At 35.3% G+C, this 14208-nt stretch overlaps 1 protein-coding gene across 2 annotated transcripts in view; it reads right to left on the bottom strand.

The window, feature by feature from the left end:
• Nucleotides 1-14150, bottom strand: part of LOC112054954 (influenza virus NS1A-binding protein homolog B) — a 33990-nt gene extending 19840 nt beyond the window's left edge. The window contains exons 1-2 of one of the 2 annotated variants that reach the window (XM_052887128.1): nucleotides 13989-14150; nucleotides 13677-13773 (exon numbers count right to left, since the gene is read on the bottom strand). In XM_052887128.1, the coding sequence (XP_052743088.1) occupies nucleotides 13677-13710 (34 nt within the window). In that variant the 5' untranslated portion in view covers nucleotides 13711-13773; nucleotides 13989-14150. Of the gene's footprint in view, nucleotides 1-13676; nucleotides 13774-13849 lie in introns of both variants that reach the window. The other variant, XM_052887121.1, reaches the window with a different exon arrangement.
• Between the last annotated feature and the right edge of the window lie 58 nt (nucleotides 14151-14208).

Here is a 14208-nt window from a genome sequence, read left to right on the forward strand (position 1 = left end):
CCCGTCGCCCGCATATCATAGGAGTGTCATCAACGCACTTGCTAAGCTATAAACAAATTAGTATCGAGATTTTAAGACACCTTGAACAGTTTGTAGTCATCATCATCATTGTTCATCAGCTGATAGACTGCTAGACATAGGCCTCTTGTAAAAATTCCAACGCTCAGAAGTGGCGTTGGAAGCCGGCAGCTTCCATCGGCACTCGCTTGTATTCATTAGTCCCCCTATTGGAGGGTCGACCAACACTGTGCTTTCCAGTGCAGGATCGCTTTTCCTTAGAACCATAACCAACGTCCAGCAGCTCTTTAAACTGTGCACCGGCGTTTTTCGGTGCGAAAAAGCTATTGCACCGCCTTTGGACTACAACGTACATCGGAGTTATGGGGGTGACATTGGTCCTTCTGTAGATCTCCTTATTTTTGATTTAATTACACACAGGCACTCCTTGTTCCAATCGCCCGCTGAGTGACTTTGAGTAATCTTATGTAAATGTAATTCTTGTATGTGTAATTAATCCAAAGCATTGCATTTGTGCAAGAGTTCGGATTAAAATATAATATTGTACAAACCCAGATTTTATTAATAGACGTTGTTACGTTTACTTTCAGTTTAGCTGACTTTGTAGAGAGATACGAGTTTATAGATAAAATACATAAACTTAGGTAAGTTAGGTTGTTTTCTTAAATCACAGTATAATAATTTCGTGATCTGGTTAAAGATTGTCACAAGGTTTATTTGTAAAAAATGTGATTTTATAGGTAGTACGTATTACGTAGTAATGCGTTTTAAGTACATTTACAAAACAATACAATTGTTTTTTTTTCTATTTATCACTTACGTACGAGTAGATTAAATATCAGATAATGGCGATTTATACATTTATGATGATTACTAAGATAAAGCAACAGAAAATACAAGTAATATTCCTATCCTATCTTATAGACGCCATTTTCTAGATGTTATAAATGTTTTGGTTACGTAATGTCGGGTAAACCTTTATTATGTTTGACGCACGCGTTGTTTTTAAAAGCCAATTACTGAGAGCTAGAGATAGTCTCTTAGTAAATCGGTAAGTAGGCAGTTTCTTTCAAAGATACCTAATAACCCAATGATATTAAATACTGTTAGATGTGTTACTAGCGCATGAAAAATGAGGCGCTTAAAAGAGGAAATTTATAGTCAACTCAATGTTAGTTGTGGTCAACAACGAACGTTATTTAAACAAATAATAGGTACCTAAATATCCTCAAGAATGTCGAGTTGTGTGTTCAGGAAATGTAAAAACTATATATTCATAAATAATGGAATAACGAAATAGAATTGTGCATGTGTGCGCTCAGTGTTGTAGCCTATAATTATTCGGACCACTTTTTGCGGTGATTTTGTACCATAACATACCATTTTGTTGGACATAACCAGTATAAAATTATCATTGTAATAACCGTAGCATTGAAACTATATTAACGGCGGTAGATATTAACCATCCGCAATGAATTATTTGGGTCGTGTCATAATCAAGTTCGTGGTCACCAATTCGGTAAAACAAACCTTGAATTGAAGGGTACGGTCACATGATTTTGATTATGACTAGAATTGACGAGTTTATCCTAGATGCGGCGTCGCATATCAGTCAATTATGTTGATTTGGCACTTTTGTTTAGGTGAGGTTCGGAATTATCTGTATTATCTGGCAATAATCAAAAAATAATAAATAACGTCGCTATGCGAATAGATAATAATATACCTAATAACAATGATTTTGCACTATGATGTGTCATACTAGCGCGTCGAAACTGAGAATGTAACTAAACATAAAATTGTGCATGTGCACCCAGTGGAGCAGCAGTTTGGAACCCTTTTTGTGATGATTTTGTAGGCACGTTACATATCTATTGTATACAAATCATTGCCCACAACCAATAGTGTGAGATGCGCCCACGATAAATTTGCGCGTGGCCAAAATCGGAACAAATCAAAAGTGCTGCCATCTTGTCGTCTATCTCTATCTATTTTTCGGCGGGTAAAAGAGATCACTAATGGATGCTGGCGTCGCCATTCGCGCGCAGACTTATTTTGCGCGCACTCTAACTCTAGGCTTGTACCAGGAGATGGACTTGCATCAATGATTACTTGCATTAGAGAAGTGTAACCAGTGGCAAAGCGTGGATTTTCACCTGGAAACTTTGTGTAGATTTTGCGGCTGTTTAAACGATCTCAAAATTAAGCAGGTACTCAATTACGCGACTAATAAGTTTTATGATGCCCATTTGGATTTTCCATTTAACTTTTAATTGACAAAATCGTAGTGCACATATTATTATGTATTATATCATATAGATAAGTATATTATACACGACATTCAAAACGAGACAATGAAAGTTCGGACGGCAGAAATGCATCATTAACAATTTATGGGTCGTTATCATCAATTGGTTAATTTATGGGCCGGGTAGTTTGAGGCACTGCGATCCGGCGTGCTCTACATCTGCGAGTGTCAATATTATATGATCAGACTATAAGATGCGTAGGAATTTGTGTTCGTTTGTCGAGACATTCACATAATTTTGTGGAGGTAGTTTGTACTTTAGATCCTAAAATTACCTTGTAGGCAACGACATTTTACAATATAGATATGTTACGTGCCTCCAAAATCACCGCAAGAAGTGATCCGATTTGAATTTGGGCTACGTAATTTGCACGACTTTGTGTTTAATTATATTATATGTATATTTATGTAAGTATATATAGTTTTTACACTTCCTGAATACACAACTCGACATTGTATACAATAATTAGGTATTATTTGTTTAAACAAACTTCATTGTTTATTATGCTACTCAATGAAATTAAGACAATTAGCCGCTTTTGTTTGCCTCAGTTTTGACGCGATAGTCTACACATCTTCAGTATAATTTTTTTGCTTGTAGGGGTAATTATAGAATCTACTTAGTTGATTTTGAAAAAACATTCATCTTCACCGAGTAACATAGTCTATATTTTATCCCCGTATTCTACAAACGGAAACTACGCGGGTGAAAATACGGGGCGTTTGCTATTTTATCTGCATGGCTGATATAGTAAGTATTATTGAGGTATCTAAGATGACAATTTTTATACTATAGATTGGTTACGTCCTTGAAAAATCACCGCAAAAGATCCGAATAATTGCACAATTTTGTCTTTAATTACATTATATATTTATGTATTATAGTTTTTACACTTCCTGTTCACACAACTTGAGATTGTAGGCGTTATTTAGTTATTATTTGTTTAAATAACGTTCGTTGTTGACCACAACTAACATTGAGTAGACTGTAAATTTGGGAGCCTTTTTGAGAGCCTCATTTTTCATGCGCTAGTGACATATCCAATAGTATTTAATATCATTGGGTATCTCAAGACTTATAGTGTCCTTCAAGTTTATTACAAAACATAGCAAAATTATACTGGTATTAGAGGAAAATGTTAATACATATTTTTTCCGTGCCCCTTGCATTTTAATTTATTTTATTATTTTTTATATTTAACAATTTGAATATAATAATATTTATTGTGTTGGAAAAGGAGAAGTATTAAAAAAAGATATACCGCCATTAGTATACTGTGTTTAATAATATTTAATAGGACTTTGTGGAATAACCATGTTTTTGAATTATTGTATTTGTTTCATTATTATTAACTCATACTAAAAACGGTGCATTATTTCGTTTAAAATTTGAATTCGAAGTTTTTACGCTAGCGATTAAAAAAGTCATTAGACACGCCGATTTTGTAAGATAAAATATATTTTTTTCTACTCCCATTTCGTAATCTACTCAATATAAAACCTCAAACAATATCACAAAGCTATTTTATTCCTACAGGTCGTTTGGTAATATTCATTACCATACTAGTAAACCATGCTACAAAAATTCAGTCTTCCATAACAGAAACTAATCTAGGAGGCCACGCCCAACGCCAATTATATATTTTTTTACTATGTTTAGTTAATTTTTTTATTTCTTTCAGTAAGGTCGTACAAAAAGTATTGTATGCCACTGCACGTAATTAGCGATTGTAGCACTCGTGCTATCTACTGCTACAATGCCCCCATTACATGACAGTGGCATAAATAACCATTTCCAGCTAGTGAGATGAAAATTGTGTACACATACCAGATGTGACGTAGGTACTACTGCATCAAACAATAATTTTATTGACTGATGGAATTGCGCCCTATTTAACATATTTTCTTTAATGAATTAATAAAAAAAAAGGCCGTTTTCCTAATAGGAGGAAATTCACCACGTAATTTAAAAATGTCCACTCGATTTAAATACGTACTTATATAAAGTAGTTAGGGGTGCTTACTTGCTTAAGTGATTTGACTGCGCATTTAACTTGAGTGATATCTATACTAATATTATAAAGCTGAAGAGTTTGTTTGTTTGTTTGATTGAACGCGCTAATCTCAGGAAATACTGGTCCGAATTGAAAAAATTTTTCAGTGTTAGATAGCCCATTTATCGAGGAAGGCTATAGGCTATATATTATCCCCGTATATCTACGGGAACGAGAACTACGCGGGTGAAACCGCGCAGAGTTAGCTAGTTCTTATATATATCTAGGTATTCTATCTTCCTACTACATACTCGTAAGTAAAATATAGTAAGTATCACTGTTATAATATAGATTTCATTTTAAAATGTTAAATTTTTCACACTTTAACATGATTTATTTTTGTTAATATTATTTTTTATTCTATAGTTTAATAGTGCAAATATGTCGAAAAAAAGGAACTTTCGTACGAATTCAAAACATGTATGGAAAATTATAATATAAGAATTTAAATAAAGCATAATTAATGCAATCAGTCACTGGAGTTATTTCAATATTTTCATAGATTAATATGCAGTTTCCATATTCTGTTAAATAATAACAAATAATAATATTTAATCCTAAATTTAACCGAGATGGGAAACGAACTTTTTACGAGGTACTAAAATACGACAAAAAACTTTTTTGTTTTCCGAAGAACCTAAGTACCTTACTTACCTAAGTACTCGTAACTACCTTTTCAGAAGTAGCTAGCTCTAATTTTAAGCAGGTTTTCCAAGGGTTTGAAGCACTAAGACATTGTGGACTGAGATCTTATGATGCCCAAACATTCATGATGTTAAAGGCAAATACAGTAAATAACTATAAGGTTTAGACCATCGTGGCTTTGAAGGCACATTTCTAAGGTCCAGACCCTAAATCGTCCAAGTATAAAGTAGACCTAATTTATCTTTGGAATAATAAAAACTGTTTCTCCAGCCGCCAGACAGACAGCCTTTAAACTTGATTTTATGACATTCAAAATAAAAATTCATTTATTTCAAGTAAGCTTAGCTTAAACTTTTGAAACGTGAGGTTCAGTATATGATAATGTGGTGATAAGTAAAGCTACGAGGGTTCCAAACGCGCGTTGGAAATTCGTCTTCTTTACCTATATCGGTATATTGTCTGTAGTCAGAGTAAAAGAAGAAGAAGAAGAAGAAATACTTTATTGCACACAAAAATACAATTATAAATTAAAACAATAAAAAGATAAATTAAACTTAGCAAAGGCGGTCTTATTACTAAAAGTAATCTCTACCAGGCAACCCCTGACGAGATAACTTGCGAAGAAAGAGCGGGAAGGTGCAATACATTATATGTAATTATATATAAATGATTAAATAAATATAATATAATATATACGTAAATATAATATTAAAATTTACATATGTATTACATAATACAACTAAAACAAAAAATATATAATATATACTACATAAATAATAAATAACAATAAAATAAATACCTCGAAAAATGAAATTTTAATTCAAAGACAAATAATGTCGTCTCAAACGAAACTTAAAAATGGCAAGTATTACTGGCACGGACAAAAGACGGCAAATTATTCCACATTTTGACAGCTTCAGCCGGGCTAGCATGGGCAAGGGATAAAATTTTTATCCACCCATTATATCCACTGACTAAGGATATAAATCCACCCGTCATAGAATGGCCACAAGGGAGGGGAGGGGAGGGTGGGGGGGTTGGTTTAGGGGGGGAGGAGGGGGGAGGGGGGTTAGGGGCGGGGTGGTGTAGGGGTGGGGTAGGGGGGGTAGGGGGTGGGGTAGGGGGGGTAGGGGGTGGGGTAGGGGGTTAGGGTAGGGCAGGGGTAGGGTAGGGGTAGGGCAGGGGTAGGGTAGGGGTAGGGTAGGGGTAGGGCAGGGGTAGGGTAGGGGTAGAGGTAAAGAAGGGTAGAGTAGGGATAGAGAACAAGTGCACTTATGTCAAAACGAAGCTTGACCGGGTCCGCTAGTATGATAGATACTATAGATACCTACTACAAACCACCGCAAAAAACAATCACCAAACAAAACAATGCCAACAGAAAACAGATAAATAATATGCACAAAAAAACCAAATATTATCAAATTTACGTTTATTTCGGACTATTAATATACCTAATGCCAATTTATAAGATATATACAAATGGGTTGACAAGTCTTTCCCTCCGTTTATCCACCGGGGATATTATATCCACCGACGTGCCCATGCGCGGTGAGTGGATAAAACGAGTGTGGGGGATAAACGTTTTATCCTCTCCCCGTGGATAAATTTCTCCCTTGCCCGTGCTAGCCCTGCAGAAGTAAAAGAGTAGGTATAAGGTACCTATTGGCAACTGCATGCCGCACGAGGCATCGCGTCACGTTACAGTTGATATCTTTCAGTAATTGACTTTGCAAGAGCCTTGAAAGTTGTTTATGCGGCTACATCGATTTCCAGTCGGTAGCTTCCAATCTAACCAATCCACTGAAAAAGGCTGAGGCATAAAAAATAATGCGGAACAATTTATCACTGGCTATAAATTAATTTGTAATTCGTTCCGCATGAGATAACTAACTGTGATTAGTCATTTACTCTCGTAACTTAGAGGTAAAACTAATTTAAGATGGAAACAAGGAAGCTGTCTACCTAGTAATAATAAATAACCATCATATGCCTATTTTTAAAGGTATCTACAATTCTACAGTCTTCCAGTCGCATGCACTTCATAGATGAAAAAAACTTTCTGTACAAGAGACGAACATGTATTGGAGAAGGTATTCTACATTAAGTACAATTTGTACGCATATATTATAGTGTCTTTCTAACCTATATAATCTACATACCCTTTACAATCTCCGTGGCGCAGTGGTTTACGAGGTGGATTTATAAAATGGAGCTCCTGGGTTCGATCCCCGGCTAGGCCGATTGAGATTTTCTTAATTGGTCCGTTAAGGTCTAGCTGGTGAGAGGTTTCGGCCGGCAAAGACGTACCGCCAAGCGATTTACCGTTCCTGTAGGTACGAGCCGTGTAGGAATCGAAAAGGGGTGTGGATTTTGATCTTCCTCTTAACAAGTTAGCCTGCTTCCATCTTAGACTGCATCATCACTTATCATCAGGGGAGTTGCTGGGTGTAAGCCTTTAAGATGATGGCGTTTGACTCACGACGATGCCAATCACATTCAACCCTACAAACGGTTTCCGTAATGTACACTCAATGGCACATCTAGTCATCATTAGTATTTATAGTCAGATTGAGTAGGTATTTTAAACTATGTAAACAAACAAAAACAGCTGACTCAGGTTTGCTCAACATTTTATCATTATTTACGAATATTATCATGAAATAAAACTTCCTGTGGTAAACAAATATTTTTTTAATTTTATATTCCTATATAATATATCCTGTTATTTATCAAACAGATAATGCTTCACTTATATTAAGGGTTCCGTAGGCAATAAAGAACTCTTATAGTTTTGTTTCTTTATTATGTAGAAGCAAGCATAAGGTTTCCTCGACATATTTAAACACATTAATCAAAACGGTTTTCTCGGAGGACGATAAGGGTGATTGATTCGTACGTTTCTTTTTTGGTGACGGAAACAATAGCAACGCGGAATAACTGCTCCGGCTAGTACCAGGCTCCGGTTCACTAATTTTCGTACTAAACTAAATAAAATTAATTAATTAAACTGATAAAAAACCCGACTGCATAAATGATAAAAAAACTGAAAAGAAAAAAAAAGCTCAGTCCAGAAGTGTAGAAAACAATTAGAAAACAGTCGGGACCTATTATATTGAATAGAATTTCGTCTACATTTTTTATTAGGTCCCGACTTTAGTTTGATCAATTTTTATATCATTTATGCCGGGTTTTTATATTTGTTTAATTAATTAATTTATTTCACACTTTTTAGTTACGATAGATGGTGAATTTCGGATTTATTGGTTACGTTTGTTACAAAGTACGATAATGTATACCTAAGTCCAACCGAAATTAAGTAAATATTCAAAAAATCTACGCAACCCTCGGTGGCCGAATCCGACTCGCACTTGTCCGATTTTTATAATCAATATATTTCTTTTAGTCTATTTTAGGTGTTTTATAACTACACTTCATAAACCTCGCACCTTATAGTCGTCCGCCTCGCGTATTATGTATAGACTTAATTAATATTAGAATTAATAAATAACGTTTTCCTAATTGTAGTTTTTTTAACATGGCCATGATATACTATTTTGAAATTCTCACAAAAATCCCTTGAATTTGATTCGCATGTTGAAATATTCACAAAAAAAAAACTTCACCCCGATTCTATAGCGTCTCACAGTCGTCTTGTTGGTTTTTTTTTTCTAATTTCACCTATCTAAGAACACTTGGGTTATTAAAACAAATCTAACGTTATCTGAATTACGTAAATCCGTTCAACGGTTTGGAAGATATGAGGTAATAAAGAATATTACATACATACATACAAGATACGCGCGAAAAACATAACCCTTCTTGCAGTCGGGTAAAAACAGTAAACAAACAACAAATAAACTATAATTAACAATAACAACGAAACGAGAACAAAACGAAATAACAAAAATTACAAGGGAAGAAAATACGCACGACAGACTGGATTTAGTTAAAGAATCATTAACGAATACTGATATATAAGTAGGAGTATTAGTCATAGACAGCAAATAAAGTAGTGTTCTGTGCTGTGAAGTGTGAACTGTCAAATGTCAAATCTTCTTTCACTTATTAATACAAAATCAAAAAAATTATCATAGTATATGGTAATTCTGCAATAAATGAAAGGTTAAATTCACATTAAAATAAAAGAAATCATCGTTTTAATTACAACTTCTTTCTTCTTTTGATATGAAAATACGACATTTATAAAATAATTAAAGTTATAATTTAATTTTATAAATGCACATTTAATACCCATAAAACTCAATATCTTTATTTTTCATAATGGTTTGTGACTCATGTCTGCTTGGGTTCTTTTTATGTCGTTTGTATTGTTTTTGTGCAAACTCTATATATTTAACATAGAGGAATTAGAAATGGAAATGGATCGCACCCAAATGCAGCAACAAAATTGTCTGTCGTTTTTGAAGGGTACGAGGTAAACTCAGTCATCGATAATATTTAACAAAAATAAATAATAAAATATTTAACAAGAATAATATAATCTGTACACAGAATATTAAATTAATGGATCGATGTTTTGCTGTTTGTTCGTTCGTTAGAAGAATAGTATCTATTTTTCTTTTAGATATGCTTGTTTTTATTACAAATTTATTATTTATTATAATTATGTTTTTGATGACCTCCGTGGCGCAGTGGTATGCGCGGTGGATTTACAAGAAGGAGGTCCTGGGTTGGATTCCTGACTGGGCTGATTGAGGTTTTCTTAATTGGACCAGGTCTGGCTGGTGGAAGGCTTCGGCCGTGGCTAGTTACCACCCTACCGGCAAAGACGTACCGCCGAGCGATTTAGCGTTCCGGTACGATGCCGTAACCGAAAGGGGTGTGGATTTTCATCCTCCTCCTTACAAGTTAGCCCGCTTCCATCTAAGACTACATCATCACTTACCATCAGGTGAGATTGTAGTCAAGGGCTAACTTGTAAACAATAAAAAAAAAAATCTTAGATTGCATCATCGCTTACCATCAGGTGAAACTGAAATCGAACGTCACGTCATCTTTTAGTGAATTAGAAGTTGTTGACCATTTTTCATGCCATTGAACTACTTACTACACAAACCGGAATGATTAGGGAGTTTTTTCAGTCGACGAAAACGATTACAACAATGAAACATCGATACGATATAAGTATACACGCGTTAGATCGTTGATTGATTGACAGAGAGGTAACGTCTTGCGAGGCAGGTCCTTCTATAATTAGTCCAAGATAATTAATTAATTGTATGTGAATCCGGGCTCAAAAGGGCTAGAACCCAGAGCCGTAAAGCTTATTATTAAAAATAAAATGTATGTAAATCGAAACGAAAAGTGTCGCTTAAAAGAACCTTTTTGAGTAGTATTATTGTTGTGTAAAAAACCTAAAGTTGTGGACTATAGTCATCATCATCATTACATAGTTTAGGATGCAGGCCCATTATGAAGGCTCGTGTCCGGCAGAAAGTCCATCAGCTTTTATAATGATACGATATATTTTATCTAACTTTACTACCTGTGCCTACTTGAAAAAATATATTTTTCGATAAAAGTAAAATAGCATCGCTAAACATATTTACCTCGAATTGATTTACAACATAATAATCGACAATATATTACATAAATACTTAGTGTTGAACTTTTTTAAGTAGGTGCCTTTTTAGTCGTTTGAAGGCCATGGTATTAGTCAAACCATGACGGCTACTACGCACATTTAGTAAGTAAACACATTCCTATTTACGATTTAGGTATTGTATTGTGATTCTTGCAGGGCCATAGCCCGTATGTCTAAGGGCAATGAGGGCAAGTGCCTGAGGCGAGAGGTTCAAGAGGGCGATCGGAGGACGTAACCTCATAAGTTAATTTCACATTCATAGCATTGAGTATTTTTACAAGACTGTTTTATTGTTTACGTTCACGAGATTAATCGACAAACGAAGACTACAACTTTATTGGCTTGGATATACTAATTAAAAATGTATGATCATTAAAAATTTCTTCTAATGTTAGATCTCAAGCGAAGTTAAGTCTAGTCAGAATCATTATCAGACCTCTTGCATGGGACTTCCAGAGACCACACTGGCAGAGAGCCGCTAGATGCTGGAGGTTCGAATCAGCATCCAGCGGCTTCCTGCAATCCAATCAGTCTTCATCAACACTGCGCTTTCCGGTGGGGAGTTGCCCTTCCTCCTTTAGGGACCCTAATTTTAATTACCTATGTAGGTGCCCTGTACTATAATAATTCAGATTAGCGATTCATTGAGCTATGTCGGTGACTTTGGTTTTTCTGTGAATTTCTGTTTATGACGCAGGGAAACTAAATCTCACTACAATAATAAAAAAAAGGCTAGCTTAAATACCATTTTATGATTTGTTTGCACTACGTAATACTACAGAAGTGGTTGAAAAACAAATAAAAAATTGGGAAATCACAGAGGGACATATTATGATTTTGACGGCCTCCATGGCGTAGTGGTGGATTTACAAAACGGAGGCTTCGACCGTGGCTAGTTACCACCCTACAAACAAAGACGTACCGCCAAAAGTTTTAGCGTTCTGATACGATGTCATATAGAAACCGAAAGAGGTGTGGATTTCCTCCTCTTAACAAGTTAGCCCGCTTTCATATTAGATTGCATCATAACTTACCATCAGGTGAGATTGTAGTCAAGGGCCAAGTTAGCCCTTGACTACAATAATATACAAAGAATAAAAAATAATAATAATGATAAAATCGATATGGGTAATTTTGGATGTAAATATTCATTAAGTTAAAATAGCTGGTATAAAGTCCACTCGGCCAGTTATTTATTCATGAAATACTTCCTTGAACTGCTGGTAACAATGAACTGAACTTGATCAGAAACAAATAAGCTTAAACTGTATAGGACACACAACTAAAACTCACGTCATACAACATTGGGGTATGCCCGACTAGTTGCAAGAATACAAGAACCAGCTCAAAACAAATGGCATTGGGCAAGTTGCTTGGAAAACAGGATAAAGAATGATAATTTCATTTCGCAACATAAGTATGGAACACATATTAGAACTGCTGAGTTAATACCTAAACAACCTTGTGTAACATAATTAAATATGTACAAAGCGGTTTAAAGATATATTATGTGTTTGTGTGTAATATTTTTATAATGTTTCAACAAAACATAAAAGGCTATAAAACCCAAATATAGTTTTATATGCAAACAATCATGGTGACCAATCACTTAGAAAACTTTCCATTATATACTAATATACTAATATTATAAAGCTGCTTCGCAACGAAGCAGAAGCTCAAGTGGCAATGGGTGGGGCACATAGTTCAAAGAGCCGATGGACGTTGGGGTCCCAAAGTGCTGGACTGGCAACCCCGCACTAGTAAGCGCAGTGTTGGCCGACCCCCCACCAGGTGGACTGACGACATCAAGCGAGTCGCAGGGATTCGCTGGATACAGGTGGCTCAGTATTGTGATGTTTGGAAGTCCCTACAAAAGGCCTATGTCCTGCAGTCCGATGGACGTCCATCGGCTGATATGATGATGATGATGATGATAAAGCTGAATAGTTTATTTGGTTGAATGCACTAATCATACATTTTTCTACTTTTCCAAGCGTTAGCGTTTGTAGAAAGAGAATTGACGTGCTACTTGTCTACAGGTCCTGTAGTTTCATAGATTAGTGCATTCAACAAAATAATCTCTTCAGCTTTACCACCACCACAGGCAGTAGTAGTAGTTTGGCAGGCCTGTTTGATCTTTATCAAAAATTATTGATAGCACCCGGAAAAAGTGCTTCCTTGAGGCCTTATTGTAATTTGAGTACTAGACTTCATGATCAACAGTGCACAAGTAATCACAGGACCAATGAGGCAAATGTGTGTGATTATATAATACAATATAAAAAAGAGAAGTTGCAGAACTCTTTACCCAATGACAAACTAACTCCAGTCCGAGACATGCACCTCCAACTTTTCAGTTACGTGCTTTTTAAGAAATTAAATATCACATGTCTCCTACAGTTATGGACAAACAGCACGAGGAAACATACCTGACAATTTTCTTAATTCTCAGGTATTCAAATTACTAAATAACAGAAGATTTTTATTACAATATATTGTATATGTATAAGTAAGCCTGTTAATACATTAACATAAATTATTAATTTTTTATTAAAATTAGTATCTTGTACACTTTAAAAATAATTTAATATTTACATATTTTATATTTAGTTTTCTTAAACTTAAACAAAAGTTTCAACTTGTGTCTCATAAAAGCATTATTGTTGTCATTCATGTATTAGTTTTACCTGGTAAAGTCTATGTAACAATATCAACTTTTATACATCCTAATACTCAACTGGAGCAATCTAGAAGAATTTATTATGCTCATTACAAATGAATTCTACAATAGGACGACAAAACTCAAGTCCACCAAACAGGTTTTATATGTTTTTTGCCATGCCTCCAATCTATAACAAACAAGTTCACCACAAGTATCAATTATCTAAAGTTACTGTAATGTAATGTCAGTAGCTTTAATAAAAAACTTAAAACTGTGATTTCGTAAACATACATTTACTACAGTTATTACGTACTTTAGTTTTTTATGTGATTGAACTTGTTTTTTATGTTTAGATCGCACTAATAGTTGTTTTACTGGACTTACCGTCGCCGTTCCTGTAATCGTCGCGTGGTTTCATGATGCCGGCAATCGTGATGAAGCGTGGACGGTGAGCCAAGCCGGCACGGCGCTACGCCGTCACCTGGACACACCACAAACCGATGAGCGCAATGCCCACTCGTCTCCAGAACACCGGTCGACGACCAGCGACCACTAACCAGATTACACTAGACTCGGAGGCCGCAGCACGCGGCGGCGAAGGTCGCTGCGTAGTATCGAGTCACATGGCTCGCCACAACCCTTGCCTCACAACCCCACAATAAATATTTATTAAATTAAATCTATAAATAGCATTACGTTATCACTGGAGACGCCGTGAAACCAGCTGGCAGCTTCAAGAAATATCAACACGACAAGTTAATAACATTAACAAGCACTCACTCAACGCGCCTTGTTTTGAAAATTGAAATTTAATAAATAAAAATTAACCAGAATACAGATTAAAAATGGTTGAACGTATTAGCTGTCAAATCTTCCATGATCGTATAGTGTTGCCTTACTTATACTTTGAAACTTC

Source organism: Bicyclus anynana, chromosome 2 (genome assembly GCF_947172395.1).
Source record: "Bicyclus anynana chromosome 2, ilBicAnyn1.1, whole genome shotgun sequence".
NCBI lineage: Eukaryota > Metazoa > Arthropoda > Insecta > Lepidoptera > Nymphalidae > Bicyclus > Bicyclus anynana.